This window comes from Amblyomma mixtum, chromosome 3, assembly GCF_055824585.1.
Source record: "Amblyomma mixtum isolate Tamu chromosome 3, ASM5582458v1, whole genome shotgun sequence".
Taxonomy (NCBI): Eukaryota; Metazoa; Arthropoda; class Arachnida; order Ixodida; family Ixodidae; genus Amblyomma; species Amblyomma mixtum.
In genome coordinates this window covers 299,949,245-299,969,851 of record NC_143014.1, presented here as the reverse complement: position 1 = coordinate 299,969,851, position 20,607 = coordinate 299,949,245, and the positions used below count along the sequence as shown (strand labels likewise).

At 47.2% G+C, this 20,607-nt stretch overlaps 1 protein-coding gene across 2 annotated transcripts in view; it reads left to right on the top strand.

Moving 5' to 3' along the window:
* LOC149355353 (uncharacterized) overlaps positions 1-20,036 on the top strand; it is a 166,637-nt gene extending 146,601 nt beyond the window's left edge. For both annotated transcript variants that reach the window (XM_089583774.1, XM_089583775.1), the window contains exons 27-31: positions 5,397-5,466; positions 15,420-15,619; positions 16,583-16,707; positions 17,190-17,342; positions 19,419-20,036. In XM_089583774.1, the coding sequence (XP_089439900.1) occupies positions 5,397-5,466; positions 15,420-15,619; positions 16,583-16,707; positions 17,190-17,333 (539 nt within the window). In that variant the 3' untranslated portion in view covers positions 17,334-17,342; positions 19,419-20,036. The remainder of the gene's footprint in view (positions 1-5,396; positions 5,467-15,419; positions 15,620-16,582; positions 16,708-17,189; positions 17,343-19,418) is intronic.
* Positions 20,037-20,607: the final 571 nt, after the last annotated feature.

Below are 20,607 nucleotides of genomic sequence, written 5' to 3'. Positions count from 1 at the left end.
CGTCTCTCTTTGCAACTCTTGTTTTCATGCTTCTCCTTTTCGTTGCATGTGAAAAATCTGGTGCCCGTTTTAAGGCGTGAATATTTTTTTTCCTGTGTCTGCGTCTCGGTTCATGGAGAAAAAACACTTCTCGCAGCCACATTAACAATTTTGTGCGTTACTTTACTACATGTTCAATCAAAGCTTCATTATATTGCCACGCGCCTAACGCGCCGCGCGGCCTCCGCGCTGAGTCGAAGACGACGACGAAGCGGCGGTGAGCTCTCGTGGCGCGCTGTTCTGTTCTGTGTCGTGGAAGCTGGCTCGATAATTAAAAGAAGGCTCCCGGTCTTGGGTTCTTTCTGACGTCTACCTTCACGGCTCCTCTGGTCGTGACACTGGTGGAGGTGCGGGGTATGCTCCCTACTCCTGAGGACGACTCGACGCGTCCGCCTCTTGTGACCACCCCTGTCCATCGTGCCAGCCGGAGGATCCGCGGCCTGTCCCCCGAGGCCCTTCCTATTGTCAGCGCGCCTTCAACTACCACTCCACTCATGGCGACGCCACTGCCCACCGCCGCTTCGTCGTCGTCTTCGACTCAGCGCGGAGGCCGCGCGGCGCGTTAGGCGCGTGGCACCGCCTAACGCGCCGCACCGCCGCCGCACCGACCCAGTCGCCCCGACGCCGCATCGCCGAAGAGTTTCCCCCAACGCGCCGCTTGAATCGCTCCGACAGCGCAACCCCAGTCGCCGACCAGGTTCCGCCGCCGCACCGACTGAATCCTCCACAACAGCCATCGACGGGCCGTGCTGAAGGCAGGGTCTTCTTGGATATCCCTGTTCTCGTCGACACAAAGGAGGTCAGCGCGTTGGTTGACACGGGCGCAGATTACTCTATCCTTAGCGGACGGCTTGCGACGGCTCTGAAAAAAGTGACGACACCCTGGGACGGTCCCGACATACGCACGGCAGGCGGACATCTTGTCGCACCACTCGGCATGTGTGCGGCCCGGGTTACGGTTCGAGGCTGCACATTCGTTGCCACTTTTCTCGTTCTCCGCGAATGTTCTCGCGATGTCATCCTTAGCATCGACTTTCTTCGCGAGCACGGTGCGATCATACACCTCCCGAACCGCTTGGTGACGTTTTCTACAGCAATGGCCACAGAAGAACCTGCGCACCAGGGTTCTCGGTCCGCCCTGCGAGTCGCCGACGATAACGTTACGGTGCCACCACGTGCCAGCATTCTCACGAGAGTTACCTGCGACGAGCCACATAGGGGACTCCGGGTTATCGAGCCTAATGTCTCCCTCGTACTCACTAAGGGGGTTGCGGTGGCACGGGGCCTTGGATCCTTTCATGACGGTTGTACGAGGTCCTTGTCACCAACTTCTGCAATGAACATCAACATCGGTTCCGTGGCACAGCCATTGCTTACGTTAACCATGTTCAGGAAGTGGCCGAATGCTTTGCTTGTGAGGAGGACACACCTGGAGCTGACGCCGAAGCGGTCACCAGCGTAGACATAAATCCTGGCCTTCCACCCACTGAAAAGAGGCAACTCCAGGACCTCTTGCGGGAGTTTGGTGCGTGTTTCACGTCGGCGTCCAAAGTGCGCCAAACGTCGATAGTTAAACACCGCATTATCACGCATGAAGGAGCCCGACCCATCCATCAGCAGCCCTATCGTGTGTCCCCTCGTGAGCGAGATGCTATTCAAACACAGGTCGAAGAGATGCTCACAGACGGCGTCATCCAACCGTCAAGCAGTCCGTGGTCGTCTCCTGTCGTCCTCGTGAAAAAGAAAGACGGGACACTACGGTTCTGCGTCGACTACAGGAAGCTGAACAGTGTGACCAAGAAAGACGTGTACCCGCTCCCGCGTATCGACGACTCCCTCGACCGACTTCGTCAAGCCAAGTACTTCTCTTCGGTCGACCTCAGAAGTGGTTATTGGCAGATAGAAGTTGATGAGAGGGACCGTGAGAAAACCGCCTTCATTACACCGGACGGACTGTATGAATTTCGCGTCCTCCCATTCGGGCTCTGCTGTGCTCCTGCCACGTTCCAAAGAATGATGGACACCGTTCTCACCGGTTTGAAGTGGCAGACCTGTCTTGTTTATCTTGATGATGTCATCATTTTTTCCGCAACGTTCACGGAACATCTGCACCGCCTCAGGACTGTCCTCAAAGCCGTTCGATCCGCCAACCTCTCCCTCAAACCAGAAAAATGCCACTTTGGGTTCACCGAATTGAAGTTCCTCGGGCACGTCATTAGGGCTGACGGAATCCGCGCTGACCCAGAGAAGCTTGCTGCCGTTCCTGCCTTTCCGGTCCCCTCCCACAAAAAAGCAGTCCGACGTTTTCTAGGCCTGTGCTCCTATTATCGCCGCTTCATTAGAAACTTCGCCCAGCTCGCCAGCCCTCTGACGCTCCTAACCCGTGATGACACATCATTTTCCTGGGGCAACGAACAACAGACTGCCTTCGACGAATTACGACGCCTACTCTAATCACCGCCCATCCTGGCACATTTCGACGAAGATGCCGATACGGAGGTGCACACGGATGCGAGCAACGTTGGTCTTGGCGCCGTTCTAGTTCAGCGGCAAAACGGTGTCGACAAAGTAATTGCCTACGCCAGCCGCGCACTGTCGCGTGCTGAGTTGAACTACTCTACCACGGAAAAAGAAGTTTAGCGGTAGTCTGGGCCGCCGCCAAGTTCCGCCCATACCTCTATGGCAGACCGTTTCGTATCGTCACCGACCACCACTCGCTGTGCTGGCTGAAAAATTTAAAGGACCCTTGCGGCCGCTTAGCACGTTGGGCATTACGCCTGCAGGAATTCGATTTCACCGTCACCTACAAGTCAGGCCGGAAACACACCGACGCTGATACCTTGTCACGCGCTCCCGTCGAACCTCCTCCGCAAGACACCACCGACAATGATAGCTTCCTTGGAGCGGTCAGCTCATCTGAGCTCGTTTCCAGACAGCGTGCCGACGCCGAGCTCCGTCTGCTCATCGAACATCTCGAAGGTGGGTGCTCTGAAATACCACGAAACCTAGCTCGTGGACTATCGTCATTCTGCCTGCGGAGAGGGGTGCTTTATAAAAAGAACTCTACTTCAAGTCCGACAACTTACCTGCTCGTCATACCGTCTGATCTGCGGGATGAAGTCCTCCTTGCCTGCCATGATGAACCGACTTCCGGCCACCTTGGAGTTACCCGCACCTTATCCCGAATCCGGCAGAACTATTACTGGCCCAACCTAACTTCAAGTGTCAAGCATTATGTCCGGACATGCCGGCAATGCCAGCGGCGAAAAAAACCCGCGCTCAAGCCTCCTGGACTGCTTCAGTGCATCGAGCCGCCACAAATACCATTCGACAAAGTCGGCATGGACCTCCTGGGTCATTTCCTCTCTCGTCTTCCGGCCACAAGTGGATCGTAGTCGCCACAGACTACTTGACCCGCTACGCTGAAACGAAGGCCCTTGCGCGAGGTACTGCCGCCGAAGTTGCCCACTTCTTTATGCACGACATCGTGCTTAGACACGGCGCCCCATCGGCCATCATTACTGACCGCGGCAAGGCGTTTACAGCCCGACTCCTACGTGACATCTTAGCGCTTAGCCATACTGCTCATCGACCAACAACAGCGTATCATCCCCAAACCAATGGTCTAACAGAACGGCTCAACAAAACATTGGCGGACATGATCTCGATGTACGTCGACGTTGAACACAAAACCTGGGATGAGGTCTTGCCGTACGTCACCTTCGCATATAATACCGCGACGCAGGAAACCACCCAGTTCACCCCGTTCCGTCTCGTGTATGGCAGAGAGGTCCGCATGATGCTAGACGCCATGCTGCCGTACGGCGACGCAGAGCTTCCCCCTGAAGCTGGCCACTTCGTGGAGCAAGCAGAGCAGGCCTGTCAGCTGGCCCGCTTGCACATCAAGGACCAGCAATCCGCCGATGCCCGATACTATAACCTTCGGCACAGGGACGTGCACTACGAGCTGGGCGACCACGTGTGGGTGTGGACACCAGTGCGCCGCAAGGGATTGTGCGAAAAGCTTTTAAATAGGTATTTTGGCCCGTACAGAGTCCTGCGCCGCCTGAACAGCGTCAACTACGAAGTTGTCCCCCATGGAACTGTGGTCGCCGGCCCTCAGCGTCAACGGCCTGAAATCGTGCATGTAGTCCGCTTAAAGCCGTACTTTTCGCGTGACTGAGCGCTGTGTTCACGCTGTTTCGTACCTTTTCCCCTTACCCCACGTGTGTACTTGACTCTCGCTGCATGTCATCTAGCGCGCACTGTATAGTTCACCTCACCCCCAGCCTTTTCTTTGTTCATCCTCCCCTCACTGTACATACCCCATTCCACATCGAGACGATGTTTGCTTTCGCGGGGGGGAATAATGCCACGCGCCTAACGCGCCGCGCGGCCTCCGCGCTGAGTCGAAGACGACGACGAAGCGGCGGTGGGCTCTCGTGGCGCGCTGTTCTGTTCTGTGTCGTGAAAGCTGGCTCGATAATTAAAAGAAGGCTCCCGGTCTTGGGTTCTTTCTGACGTCTACCTTCACGGCTCCTCTGGTCGTGACAATATTATCCTTCTCAGGACGTGCGGTCCGTTATGCCTTCCGAAAGAGCATTTTTTCTGGTTCAATTTCAACACTCGTTCGTTCACTGGCCCACTTCATTTTTTTGTGTTGATTGCGTCTTCCTCATGGCAATCATGTAGATCTAGGTGCCGCGTGCAAACAAGTTGGAAACTGTTGATGTTCACATGGTTGTTCTAAATCAAGGAAGCTTCGAACACAATTGTCGCGATGGAGCTCTTAAAAGCGCCCTGGCTTAAGCATTCCCCTTCTTCAAGGTTGACCACATATGTTCCTTTTTTTTCTAAGCGTCTTTGATGGCAAAATGAATGCTGGAATAGTAACATCACTGTATGGAAAATTTCAACAGGCCAATAAATGCTCAATGTGTTATCAGAACACCCCAGTGCACCTGACAATGAATAATTATTTTTAATATAGTTGTCCAGTGTTAACATAGCGTCATATTTACACTCGATGCAAAGATTTTGGCGCTTTTTCAATGAGGTAGTCGCGTTGCACTGCAAAGCATATATCCTATATTGTACGCTAGAACGTTCAATTCATGAATTAAACAAATTGAGTTGTGTATCAGCGACCCAATGTGTCTGGGACAAAATATTAGACTTGAGGAAAGTCAAGCTAAGGCGTTTTCATGCCAACGAATTACCAATTAGCGCTATTTTCAATTATTTTCCCATTTTTTTTATTAAGACCGAAACCACCTTGAAGTGCGACGTCGAGCGTATTCTAAAAATATAAAATTGCTTGACGGTTAATGAATCGTTCGTTTTTCTTTCTCTTCCAGGTGCGCCAATGCTGGTCATACTGTGTGTCCTCATAGTGAACCCAATGCAGTACCACAAGCGGAAAGACTTGTAAGTGTCGGAGGAACCAAGGAGTCAGGGAGCACCATTAGGCCTTAATGCATTTTTTAAATGCTGTCGCAAGGTTAACGGCGTTCCAAAGCCGTCCATGGTATTTTAACAACGGCGTAGCGAAGCTGGTTCTGAGGTCTATATGCTTGCGGTCATGCGACGTGCTGCGCAGTACTTCACCGACACCGGCCGTCCGAATTTTGGTTCGAGATGGCTTATGCTTGAGTCTGCACGAAGTGCAGTCTCACGAAGTGAAGTGCAGTCTCACGAAGTCTCACGAAGTGCACGAAGGGAAGTCTTAAAGTTTTGGGATCCATTTGTCGCCACCTGCTGTTTTCGAAGGCAGGCGCTATTTCCATAGCGACAGGCAGCACAGTCAATGAGCAGTGCCTCGCCGTATCACAATGCACGTAGCAGCTGGCGTGAGGCGCCGCTGTGTAGCTTTGGAGCCGTGATCATTTTGGCAACTGTTCTTTTCCATTAAAAGCTTAGTATTTCATATCCACCTGCGTCACATCCGTGTCCTACTCATGATATGAATGACCGGTTGATAGAAAAAAAATTACCGACGATTACGTTACTTCCTAATGCGAAATTTGAGCGCAGCAAATAAGCTGTTTCACCTTTTCGATAGTGAGTCAACCCCAGCTGCGGAGTTGGTTTCAGGGACAACGCCGCCGATGCCGACACAAACAATATGATACCCTCGCTTCCGCAGCGCTAAGAACCAGGTCTAGCCGTGGGAAGGTGGTCACGTATTCGTCGACGTGCCGGGGCCTACGTGAAATAACCGGCGCGTCGGCAACTGAAGAGCACCCTATCCGCCACACAAGAACAGGGGGGGGGGGGGGGACCCTTTCCTCCTCTTTCTGCATGGCGGCGACGGTGTTCTATGCAGTCACGTTATCTTGACTCTCTAGCGGCGTCAGCGGCATCCAGCGGTATCAGTCGGTCGCTGCTAGAGCTGGGGGGATGAAAGGGGGGCGGAGCTGGTTACGAGGCCGACGACAACGTCGACGACGACGCGAAACCCAGGAACGGACGCCAAAGAGCTGCGCTCTAAAACATACCTTCAAACACAGTTTGCTTCAGAGGCAATGATTCCGTGTAATGCGCCTTGGGGAAGCGTTTTCTGCTCTTTGTCATTTGTTGTTGCCAAGCTGACACACATGGTTCCTGCAAAAAAAGGTGCATGATGACTCACATACTATTGGCATCTTAATATGTGCGGGAATCACAGAAGTTGACAGTATTATTATTAATATTTATTAATACTGTAAGCCTTGACAGGCTCATACAGGAGCGTGAACAAAAAACACACATCTCTAGCAATACTATAAAATCAAGCAATACATCTAAAGGTAACTAAAATACAAAAATAAAAACAGTACAGACTAATAGAAAAAGGTACACGTTATTCATGTCTAATTAAGAAAACAGACTACGAGCGGCATTCACAGCAAAAGGTACACTGCTTTTTGGCCACAATAAATGTTTTTTTTTTACAGAGACGCATCCTGTTCCTAAAACAAGCTTTCAATCTTAGCGACAAATCTATCAGCAGATACCGAGGTCACAAAGTCGCGCGGCAGTTTATTCCATAATTCTATGACTGATGGAAAGAAGGAATACTTGAATGTGTTACAGTGGGAAATGAATAGCCTGATACTCTTGTCGTGGTTTGTTCTGACTGAGCGCTGGTATGGCGGTTTTAGGTACTCGTGTTTGTTGATATTAATGCAGTCATGATAAAGGAGGAAAAGAAACTTTAAGGAAGCAACGCATCGCCGGATCGCCAAAGTTTTAATCTTAGCTCTGTTGCGTACGTGGTTATGCTGACGTTACCTGAATACTGGGAATATACAAACCGAAGTGCTTTATTCTGAATTCTTTTCAACTGATCGACAAGTACGTTTGGTGCGGATTCCAGATAATACTGCCTATTCACGGATTGGTCGTACAAGTGCATTATAACTTGCAAGCTTAGCCTTGGCAGGTGCCTGTGCAAGTTTCCAACGAAGGAATCCCAACTGCCTATAGTCCTTTGTACAGGTCTCTTTTATATGAACGTCCCATTTTATTGTTTTTGTGATGGTTACCCCCAAGTATTTAACTGCGTCGGTTTCTGTTACATGTAATCCCAATAGATTATACGAAAATTTTAAAGGCATTCTTTTTCGTATTATGCACATAGATGGGGTTTTTGCCACGTTAATTTGCGTACCCCATTCTTGACATCATCTGGCAATATTTGATAAGGAAAAATTGAGTCGTATCTGGTCATTACTTGTGCGCACTGTGGTGTAGATGACGCAGTCATCCGCAAAAAGCCTTACCGTTACGTCAGGTTCAAATTTAGAATGAATGTCATTAATGAAATAGGACAAAAAGAATTGGGTCCAGCACAGACCCTTGTGGAACACCCGAGTAGACATCTAATACTTCCGATTCAGTATCATTTATTTTAACATACTGACTGCGGTTTGAGATGTAAGCGGTTATCCAGTTTACTATGATAATGTGAATCTCGATATTTTTCAGCCTGTCAATTAATTTGGGATAGGGCACTCTGTCAAATGTTTTAGCAGTGTCTATGAATATTGCGTCAACTTGTCTCGAGTTAACTAGTGCGGCAAAGTAATGCGTTTTTTCCAGAAGTTGAGTTACGGTAGAAAGCCCTCTACGAAATCAATGTTGTTTGGGGTAAAGTATGTTGTTATCTTCTAAGTAGGTTGTAATTGACTTGGTGATGATATTCTCGATTATTTTACAACAGCAACTCAAGAGTTAAATCGGCCTGTGAGTTTTTACCAATAACTCGCTGCCTCCTTTGTGGTTCAGAAGCACCTTTGCACAGAGCCAGTCTGTCGGCAGCGTGGCTGTTTGAATTGAAGAAGTAAATATTGCATGCAGGAAAGGAGTTATCTGCTCTGCGTAGCGCCGAAGGAAGATATTTGAAATATCGTCAGGACTGAAGGACTTTTTAACGTCAATTTGTAGCAATAAGTCGAGTATACCTTCCCGAATTATGACTGTATCGGACATCGATAATGCAGAATCCATAGCAGTTTCACTTTCTGTAATCGCCGATGTGCACGTAAAAACGGACTGAAAGTATCTGTTAAATGTGTCAGCGGCAGTGCGAGCTTGCTCAATTATAGTTACATTTACTTGTACCTGAGTCAGGCGGTACGCCGGCCTGGAAAGGTAGCGCCAGAACTTTTGCGGGTGCTGTGTCATAAAATTTATTAGTGCTTTTGAAAGGAAAGCACTTCTTGCGTTCCGAATAGCGGTTTTCAGCTCGCCACTAAGTTAACTGATATCTTTGGGATTACGTTTTTTTTCGCATCCTTTGTAGTTTTTTTTTTAAGTGGATCACACTGCGCGTAATCCACGGGCTTCGGCGTTTTGTACGTTTCAGTCGCGTGGGAACGAACTTTTTCTCACAATATGCTATTATGTCTTTTAGTTTCATCCATAGGCCATTAAATGTGCCATAATTTTCAAAAGAAAAGGTTTCTAAAGCTACGTCAAGGTAGTCAATAATGCTGATATCGTCAGCTCTATTGAAGTCTTGAACAGTTACACGTGATTCAGTTAATGGACCACCAGCATCGACGTTCCCCATATTAACTGTTAGCAGCAGTAGTTTGTGGTCTGATATGGCTTCTTCTATTGTGATGTCTGCTTCTAGGTGCCTAGAAACAAACACGAGGTCTAGTATTGAATAAGCTTGCCCCTGAATGCTCGTTGGCTCTGTGACAAGCTGAGATAAGGAAAAACTAAACGCTATATTCATAAGCAGTTCGCAACTACTAATCGCTCTACTACCGGCTGTCAACATACTCCAATCAATAGTAGCCAGGTTAAAATCACCAATAAGAATTAGCTTAGTACGATCTTTCAACCTGCCACAAAGGAAATCATGAATTTTCACCATGTAGTCGTCAGACGGGTTAGGGTTCCCATATATACCGCCTATTAGTAAAGGTGACTCATGGGGATATACTGTGCACCACACGCTTTCAGGGTCTGGCATGCCTGGTTCTCTTTGAAAAGATTAGTCCTGCCGTATTGAGCAACACCGCCAGCGTGGCTATCGCGGTCGCAGCGAAGAAGAGAATAAGAGAGAGGGGTTATTTCTGAGTCATGAATATCAGTGTGTAGCCACGTTCTGTGATGATGACAATGTCAGGAGAGTGCATTAACAACATTTATAATTTTTAACCTTTGTTCACAATACTCCTGGCATTTAAACATATTAAAGAAACCGAATTTACAATTCCTGCCCGACATGCGTTGTTTGAACTGGACGTCCCGGTGTCGTCGTGACGTACGTCCTTCAATGGTAGCCTGCATTTCTGCACGTCATCCCAATGTACAGTTAATCGTTCATTTTAAGCTTGTCAAAAAAAAGTGCTACTTTATCACCTGCTTCTCGTTCTGCATTAGAGGACTGCCAAAGTTTACTGCGTATGTCACATACTGGGGCCGAGAAGTCTTCTGACTTAGATAATGAGCTATTTTTGAGCTTCTTGGCGTTACGAAAAGCAGTCATTTTTTTCGCAAAGTCGTAAAACCTTATATCTACAGGCATTTTACTGTTATCCTTTTTCTTTCCGATACGATGCACACGCTCGACTGATCAGGTTTCTACACTTAGTGGGTCCTTGAACACACCTTCAACTACCGCTTGCTCTAGATCTCTACCACTTTCATCGCTTTTTTGTTCCAGCCCGTGAACAATAGTGTTATTCCTGCGGCTTCTGTTTTCCATGTCAGCTAGTTTTTTGCTCAACCTTTGGATATCTTTGCTCATTGCGGCTACTTGCTGTTCACACTGTTCTAGTTTTTCGTGCTGTTGTTTAAGCAATGCAAGGGTAACTTCTATTTATCTCAGTCTGGATTGAACGCCCTGCAATCCTTCTGCTAGAGTGTACTGCAAGGCCTTAAATTCGTTAACCCCTTTTAAAGGTGCAGTGGAGAGGAATCTTTACTCGTCTTTTTGCCGCGGGAACTCGATCTACACGTTCCGGAGCATTCTTAGAAGCTTCGACTTATTGCCCTATGGGGCCGATTTCCCTAATTAAATCAGATTAGCGTCCTGGCTCCTCGAGCAACGCGTGGAGTGCCTTTCAGCCAGCTCCGTGGAGGCTTTGTTTTCGCTTAATTTTGTTTTTTAAGTTTCCGTGAATAAATAGTTTCATTCGCAGATGATATAGCTGCAAAATAAGCTCGCAGAAATAAAAATACACGCGGACTATTTGCTACTACGGATTACTACGTATTACTCCGCTGCTGGCAGAGCGGGAAGCTTCCACGGAGCTGGCTGAAAGGCACTCCACATGTTGGTCGACTAAGCCAACCGTACGGGGAGAATTAAAAAAAAAAGGCGGCAGCCGGACGTTAATCCGATTTAATTAAGGAAATCGGGACTGGAAGCCGAAGAGACCCAAGTGGGACCCGAATCCCGTGCACACCGTTGGCTACGTGGACTTACCGGACGACATTCGGAATGTTCTCAGCCAGGGCCCAAAATTCGCCGTGGAACCGAAAAAATCGCCTGTGGAACTTCTAAGCCTTGTGAGGCAAGTGGGACAACAAGCTCCAGATTCCGACAAGGACAGGTGCGTTTCCGAGGGCGTGGACGTTCTGGTCAAGCATATACCGTCCTCCAGGAGACTACCTGTACGCCGCACCGCCACCTTTCTTCGAACCCATGGACTTTTCTTGGTGCCGTCTGACAAAGAAGGGGGCTTCACAGTGCTCACCACAGGCGAGTACAACTCGAGAGCCATCTCTGCCTTGGAGTCAACTTTTCACAGGAAGGACACCGTAAACCTTTCCAAGGTAAAAAGCCAAGCCTTGCGCCTATGCAAGACCGCAAAACTTGACGCGCTAGCCCGGAACCTGAAGTCAACCAACCGTTTAACAGGAAATGTCTTTTTTTCTGCCAAGACACACAAACCAGGTTATCCGTTTAGGGTCATTGTTTCCGAGCAAGAATCCTGGCAGAAGCAACTCGCCACCTTCATTAAAAACAATCTAAAACTTTTAGTGATTGACGACCCTTTTGTGGTTGATAGCTCAGACCAGATCATCACTTTTTTATCCTCGTCTCATCACCAAGATCTTAAAGGATTCTCCGTCGATATCAAAGACTTGTACTATTCGTTGCCGCACCAGGAACTAATGAGTTGTATAGAAGAAGCTATCGATAGCCATGGCACTGTTCGCTTCCAAAATCAAATAGGGCTTTCCGCGAGCGATTTTCTGCGAATCCTAGACTTTTATTTGAAATCTTCCTTTGTCACGTGGAACGAACAAACCTACATCCAGAAGAAAGGTGTATGCATAGGCTCATGCGCAGCCCCTGTTCTTAGTGAACTCTTTCTGGCCCACTATGACAGACTGCTGCTGAAAAGAATCGGTAGTACCTGCGTTGTCAAAATCTTTCGATATGTAGACGACTATCTCGTCCTTTTAAAATGCAACAGTGAAGAATTCAAAATTGCAGCTCCCGAAGTTCAGTCCTTGTTTGACCAATGTTTGCATCCTCTCGTATTAACGTCTGAATTCCCAGAAGATAACAACATGCGGTTCCTTGACCTACGTCTTCATTTTTCTCCCGCGCATGCCTGCTGGTCATACGAACCCAGAGGTAAAAAGCCGCTCCTCTCATACGCGTCAGCACATTCGAAGTTGATAAAGCGAGGCATCATCAGCCTGTGCTTCCGCAACGCCCTTCAAAAAACCTGCGAACATCGACTTCATGACTGTCTTCACGGGCAGGTGGGTCGGCTCCTCGCGGCGGGCTACCCTTTACCTCTCCTGATATCAGTTGCAGGCAGCATAAAGAAAAAAACGTTTGCCCACCCGGAAGGAGGATTACCGCAGAAATGTTGTAGTTGTGCCCTATCTGCACAATATTAGCCACGGTCTTAAGAAAGTTGGGAAACGCGCAGGCGTCGACGTGGTTTTTTCTGCGCGCAACAAGCTCGCCTCTCTCTGCAGGAGAGTTAACAACCAGCAAGTTCACCGTGGTTGTGGGCAAACGCACAGCAATCCCCACGTTCCTTGTGCCTCCGGTGTTGTGTACTCTGTCCCCTTATCCTGCGGGAAGGAATACATTGGTCAAACGGGAAGATGCATCAATGTCAGACTTCAAGAACATAATAATAATGTAGGTAATATAGCCATCACTGGAAATCTGGCCAAGCACTGCAAAAAATGTGAAAGCAAAACCTGCGCCCCAATTTTTAACCAATGTACAATCATTGGGAAAGGACGAGATCGTACGTCGAGAGAAATAATTGAGGCTTGCAACATCCGTCGTGCAAAAGACCACTGTGTCAGTACATCTTCCATTAGTTTATCTCAGAAAGAATTGGATTTTCTGAGAACAGCAGGGCATGGGTTCTGAATCTTGGCGTTTGATTTTTATCCCTTCCTGTTTTTTAGTGTTGTTGTTCCCCGGGTTTTTAATTGTGATATAGGGTTAGTTTTTATTCGTCGCAGGCCTTTACTCCTCCTTTTAGTTGTTTCGTGCTTTTAGCCCTTTTTTGGCCTCCTTAAAAATTCATCTTCCGTGAGGCCTTAATGTGTTTGTTGATTGCCGGCCCTTCATACCTCCCAGCCTACCAGGTATTAATGTTTCTAAAGTGTTTCTTTAAATGTTCTTAACGATTTTTATGTTTTTAATGCCATCATTTCTGTTATTGATTGTCTATAGCCTTTAGGGCGACCTCATCTTTCATTACCGATCATCCGTTATTTCGCGCCTTGGCCCTATACACCCTCCGCTTCTCTTTATCGTCTTTCACCGCCACCACTTTCACCAACATACTGTATCTACTGACGTGACTGTCTTCTGGATTCCGGTGACCGAGCAACCTTTTATCTATGTTCCACCCCCTCATGATCGCTATATATTCTCTGTATTTCGCAATAAAAATTCAGTTGATAGTCAGCGCCTGTGTACGTCTTTCCTTGTTTCTTGTGTCCCGTCATTTGCGCTGCTCCACCACGATAAGGAAATCGGCCACACAGGGCAATAAATAGAAGTTTCTAATAATGCTCGGAATATATAGATTGAGTTCCCGCGGCAAAAAGACGAGTTCAGATTCCTCTTCACTGCACCTTTAAGATCTCGTCGAGCGTGACTGGACCTGGATTTTCCTCAATGTCGCCGCTTAGTAACAACATCACCGAGCGGCCATTTCGAAAAGCCTCGCAAGCACAGCACAAAACACACTCAGGGCTTGGTAGCACCACCACACAAATAGCATCACTTTTGAAACACTTACTAAATGAACAGTTCTTTCTGACCTTTGCAAAAAGAAGAAAGTGGTTTTCCATGGTGTTCTCGACAGTGCCACCAAGCCCGCTGATAGAGGCCCGCGTCTGTTGTTGCCTTTTAAAAGCTTCTTCTGATGTCGCTGCAGTCGTCAGCTGGCCGAAGGGCACGTCCGGTGTTGTGATACTTGATGCGTCATCCCCGGGAGGAAAGAGAGTGGTTAACTGTGTTGTTAGCATCGCAGGGTGCTGCGCATGATACTGTTGAATAGCCAGCGTTTCCGATCCATGACGTAGAACACTTGAAGTCCAGTCACAGTTGCCAATGGTTCCTGCTAGTCCGAGCAGCATTTGTGCATAAAGAGGAAATTGGTTTTCCTTGGTGTTCTCGACGGTGCCACCAAGCCCACTAAGCCATGCACAGAAGGCCTTTCTTCCGGCAAATCTATCATACGACTATCAGCTTAGAAATGCGAGTGCACAAATCGGTTTTCAGAACTGCGGCAAAAGCGCTACTTGCCTATAAAGATCGGATAACGTGGAATTTTCCTGGGGAAGGCACCACACATAATTCAGCGGCTTTATTTCTGCGGCGTAATAAGCACATGCTAGAAAAATTCTGTAACTTAAAGACGTATACCGCGTCTAAAAGTGGACAAAACATTAACTCGTGCAGGTAGGAGAAATGCGCTCTTCTTCGTGATGAGTCACACTTATTGCGTGCGCCTTGCAGCGAGCCCCGAGCCTTATAACTACATACGAAAGGTCCTTGGCGGCACCACATGAAGGAACACCTGAAAATGCCCCGACAAAAAGGCCTTAAGTAGACCTTGGTGTGCAACCAATCACGGTTAACTCGATGGTCCTGTGTGAGTGCCTGTCAGTGCTCTACGTCGCGCTGCCCGTCAGCGTCTGGGCGCCAATATCCGCCTCTTAGGTATCACCAAAGCCGATTCACCTTTTAACACCGCCCGAGACAGAAACGCGCTCCCTCGGCTTTTGGACGCATTTAATAGCCAGTGCGAGTATTCTGAGCCTGGTACTCAAAAAGGAAACAAGAACCACACGAACTGTGGTCTTACGGTGTATGAAGGTGCTGTTAAAACGTAGCGTAAATTAGCGCTGCCTGCTGCGTACTTGTGTTGGCGAATTATTGAGCTGATGACTATCGGCCCATTGTGTTCACAGCACACTTTTCAGTTTTCGCCTGCATCTAAAAACCACGTGCAGCTACTGCAGCGATATGTGGGAGACTGTCTGCATATCTCTCTGGAGCCTTCGCCTGATTATTATGTACCCGCCTGGAGTGAACAGCATTTCCTTTCATCATATCAATGTCTGCTGCTGGTTACCTCTAAGATTCAAAGGAAGCATTTCCGCCGCCGCAGTGGCAAAAGATTATGGATAGAGGTCCGCAAACATCGGCATGGACTCCTGAGTCTGAACAATAGGCGAAAACCTGGCTTTGAATATTTAGCACAAAAGTGTGCACCATAATTTTCGACATTTTCAGCTAAAGTTATATCCCTCTTCCTTGAAATTATACGAGTCTATTAAATAAGAAACACCTACGCTGGTTTACGCCGTCATTATCTGTTATTTTTTAGTTACGAACGTCCTTTGATTAGCTCCGATGCTTCCTGCTTCGCCGTGCGCAGCTGCTGGTTGGAAGAAGAGGCCCTGCTCTACAGCTTCCTCCTTCCTGTGGGAATCGTTCTGGCTGCCAACATAATCGTCTTCTGCGTGGTCGTGTTCAGCATCTACTGCCGCCGTCAAAAAGGGTTGCGCAGCACCCAGAGCCAGGTGGAATTGGCTAAGGCGCAACTACGGGCGACTGTCTGTATTGTCTTCCTCTTGGGTAAGCAAAATCCCCCTGACACTTTTTTTTTCTTTGCTTCTTCTTACAGAAAAGGTATGCACTCATAGATGTTTCAATATTGTCGCCGTAGAACTGTCGCTAGCGGTAGCATGTGACATACACAATCGGTTATAGAGCTAGAGATTACGCGACCTGAATATAAACTGTAGAATCTGATACTTGGAGCTATTAAAGGTGACAAAAGGCGCCGTCCGAAAGTCACTAATGAATCATCAGCAGTCAATATGGGAAACCTTTTATGACCTAATTACTAGATATTAAGTGCAGTCTTTCCTCGGTTTATCTGTCGCCAAAAGAAAATGCTCTTAAAACATGCCTCAGGAAAGCGTCCTCGTCCACTTGCAAATGAATTCATCAAAAAAAGAAAAGTGCCAATTACTGAATGGTTTGCTGTCCTCTAGATTTGCTCGCAGGCGAAGATGTTCCTCCTAGCCGTATAATCTGCGAACTTCCGGCAAAAAGTCGGCCTTAGCCCGAACTTGCATAGGCAAGGTGAAATTCAGCACCTTCATAGCTTTTTCATCTTATTAAAGGTAGTAGGTACAAGCAACTGAAGTGAAAACAGTTCGGCGTCGATTTGCTTAAAGGCAGACATTATAAGATGGCCCTTAAAATCCTTTGCTGGAAACAGCTTCTGCCGGTAGCCACCTATAATTTGATCCGAATACGGATATTCGCAACCGAAGCCTATATCATGAAATGGCGCGGACTACTTTGTGCAGGGCTCGTTTGTTTACGCAGGACACAGCGTATGCACGGCTGGAACATATAAATCAACGTTAAGACCATTAAATGTGCAGCGCACTTCCCAGATATCTTGACTATCACGCATAATACCAACTTTCTAGTCTCCTATTTCGGAACTCTGCACCGGCAGCACGAAGTTTCCACTGTTAATTTTGTAAGGACCTGCCAGTACCAGATCGCTTTTGTGTCTTCCAGGACTAACGTGGGTATTTGCATACTTGAGCCTGATAGAAGCCGTCTCGAAGGAATGGGGTCGACTGTTCGAGTATCTCTTCGTGATAACCAGCTCTCTACAGGGTTTGGTCATATTCATCTTTCACGTGAGTTGTTGCCGATTTTATTATTTTTGCACGCATCCATCAAACAGGGCCCACTTTTCTAGAGGCAGTAAACAACGCTGCAACTGTTAGTGGTAAGCGTTCGAATCCTCATGTTCATTCAATATTTACAACTACCAAATGCTTCGGTGAATAATCTTGCTACATTTGCGGCCTTCTTGATTTATTGTGGCAGCAGCGATGCTTTGATCCCTCACAATTTAAAAGAAAAAAAAAATAAATTCAGATCAAGGTGACATTTTAATGGAAGCACTGATCCTGGTGAAATTAACGTGGAATAAGTGTTGGAATTGTACTTTTAACTTCGAATTAGTTTTGCTGTCCTGCCCATTTAAATGTCATAACATTGCAACAAAAGAATGTTTGCAAGTCTACATTTTATTATTCATAAGGGAAGTTGAGCATCACTGTGTAGATGTTGAGGTAAGGTGCGATGTCTTTTAAACGTGCTCTCTCGCTCACAGATTGCCTACGAAAAAACTGCCAGAGAATTCTGGCTCGGCCAAATTCTATACCGCGTGCGGCCGTATACAAGAAAAAGAAGTTTCGACCAGAGTTCGACCAAGATCACGCTGTCATCATCCGCGCAAAAAACAACGTCAACCTGAAACTATGAGGTTGGTGGCTGCTTGTTATTAATGTTAATGCAACAGCATTTCTAGGCTGTATGCGGTGTCGTGTTTGCAAAACTTGTCCGCAGCAGTTGTGGCGTCCTCAGGAAAGGTAGCATCAAACGAGTGGTTGTAACCGAAAGAGGATGATTTGAGGCTGATGAGCAAGAACAAATATGTCGATAGGATGATTAGTTAATTAATTAGAGCGAAAAATGTCGAAAAAACGTCGAATTAGAGCAGACGTCGATCTAGTGAGTGGACGGAAAAACAGCCGTGTACGTCAAAATAGTGAGAAAATAGGTGAATGTATTTGATGAGCGATAATAAATCCAACAAAAAGTTTCATTGGCATAGTTTAATTAGTTAATTAATTATCAGAAAAAGGCATTGGACGGTTGGATAGACTGGATGGAGATATAGTAATTGGATGGGAAAGCAACCACGGCGCCAAATTTGAGAAACAAAAATAGTTGATCGTGCAAGAAGAAGGTATAATCAGAGTAAATAAATCCATCTTTAATTGAAGCATAAGATATTTACGCTAATTCAGTAGTTACTTTTAAAAAACAAAGAGAAAATGATGAAGACAGGCAACGAGAGGTGACGGGTGCCGAGGATGCGTGAACGGTTTTGCATTCTCCCAATGCGGGTCGCCGCAGTGATCTCAAATTTTTTAGAGAACAGCTCTTTGGCGCCCGTCTCAGCGTTTCGCTGCGTCGCCGTCGCCGTTGTTCGTTTTAACCAGCAGTGGACACCTTAGTGGCGCTTTCAGCCGCGAAACCAATGGAGCGGGAACCTGAAAAGAAATGAAAGGCTCAGAACTGCCCTCTTGGAACAGTGGACACCTCAATCGGCCGCCGCGGTGGCTCAGTGGCTATGGTGCTCGGCTGCTGACCCAAAAGACGCGGGTTCGATCCCGGTCGCGGCGGCTAGAATTTCTTTGGAGGAGAAATTCTAGAGGCCCGTGTACTGTGCGATGTCAGTGCACGTTAAAGAACCCCAGGTGGTCGAAATTTCCGGAGCCCTTCACTACGGCGTCTCTCATAGCCTTAGTCGCTTTGGGACGTTAAACCCCACAAAACCAAAACCAAACACCTCAATCGTGCTTTAAGCTACGTGGCGGTAGTGCGAGATGTGTACTGCATGCGTTGGCATTGACAACGTTGTGCCATTTTGAGGAAAGGAAGTGCACATACCTGGGTTCCCTAGGTCAGTGGATGCCTGAATCGCGCTTATAGATACGTGGAGTGATGAGAGACAGATGTGGGCCGCAGGCATTGACGACGCTGTGCCAGAAACGTGGCGCTGGAGCCATACGCCGTCGGCGTTCATTGTGTTCATTGGTGCTGGCGTTGAGAACGTTTTACACTCCGATCATTTTAAGGAAAGGAAGTGCGCATAACTGGCTCCCTGGGTCGCACCTATAGGTACATGGCAGGATGAGAGGGATGTGGGCTGCATGCGTTAGCGCTGACAACGGTGAGCGAACTCTCGCGATCAACCATTAACTTCCACCTGCCTGGGTGGCAGGGTGAGTGGGAACTTTAATGTACATATAAATACAAACAGGAATTTGTTACCACTTATGCGGGAGAACATCCCGTTTCTCTCGTTCCTGACGCCTCCCACGGCTGTGACAATCTCGCAAAATACATGCATAGACCTCGTCTTTGAGAGCCAGGCATTGGTGCAGCAAGTCGCGCATATATCCATCTATTTCTCCGACCACAAAACTTCATTCATGACAATCAAGAACTATTAGTGGAGTTGTTCTTAATGGTGGAAAATGTGTGAAAAATAAGAAGTTGCCTGTAATTGTACATACGTGTCTTGCTCAAATTCTTTGCCTCAATTTATCGAAAAGCTGAAACTGCCGATGAGCTGCGCTCAAATTTCTCATTAGGAAGTAACGTAGTCATCAGCAATTTTTTGCTTCCGTTCTAATAAACTTCTTATAACAAAGCAGTTCAACTGAATGCGTGCGTGTGTCTGGAATATCATCAATTATTACCTCCACAATTTCTTGGAGTCCTTTTCGCCGTCGTCATTGATGTTCACTGCACTTCCTTTGAATTACAGCCGGCGAGCAAGATGCTGTCTCGTGTTGGCGAGTCCAGTCTCTCAGTATCGGGTCTGCAGTTACTTGGATGCCCCGGTTTTCGTCGACGTCACTCCGGTTTCACAACCACGTGCCCTCGCAAGTCATGGCTGGCGAGGCAACTTCAATTACATGCCCTACCTCCTTTCACCATGGCCCAACGAGATTCTCTTCGCTTCGCCATTTAAAGTCGATATATTTTGTTCAACATACATATTCCCGTCCTCCATTTCAAATAAAGATATCAAAAATAGTCTTCCACCGTGCACTGAAAAGCAACACCTCCAGTTCATACAAAAAGGCTGCCGGTAAAAGCAGAAATATGACCATTAAGTAAACCATGCCGAACAATATTACCTATCTTATAATTGTCGATGTATTAAGCTTTGCTGCATCAGAATGAAGCTGTTGTATCGAAGTGCCTTCTACTGTGCGTCTGACAAAATCAACTTAGTTTGTTGCAAGACGGCATGAACGCTTGTGGTGGAAATATCCTGTGCATAGATGGAGGAAATATTTTGTCATGTCCAAGTTTAATGCGAATGTACAAAAGCAGGGAGCACTAAATATTAATAAAAAGTTTTATTTCCTGCACTGAATATTTCGTTACTTTTGCATGCTTTTATGCTACCAGTGTGTGTTCACAGCGCTGCTGAAGGCTTCATGGCAAAACAGCTAGCCCTTACTGCCCCTTAATGTGATTATGTGATGCATTACTACAGAACCCTTCATAGCCTGAGTCGCTTTGGGATCTCAAATCCCATAAACAAAACCATTACTACAGAGTCAATGCCTCGACTTCTCTCCATACAAGAAAAAGGTGCCATAAAATGTAACACGTTGCAAAAGGTAACCCTGAAAGATTGATGAATTTTAGAACTAGTGCATGCAAGGGTTAGTCTCAGCACAAGATTCAAATTGTGTTTGCATTTACATGCAAAAGGGTAAAAATGGGTGCGCACTGGATTGCTCTCACTCGTGACAGATCCCTCTCGGCAGTCAAGTTTTAGAGACCCTTCACTGTCCAGTTCTCCCGTTTCATAACTGCACCAAAGTTTGATGCGGTCAGTCGTTGACGGCAGGCTGCCTTCCATGAAGCACTCTTAGTTTGCCTACGGGGACTTTTCTCCAATTGAAGAGCCTCGGTGATGGTGAAGGTTAGTGATTGCA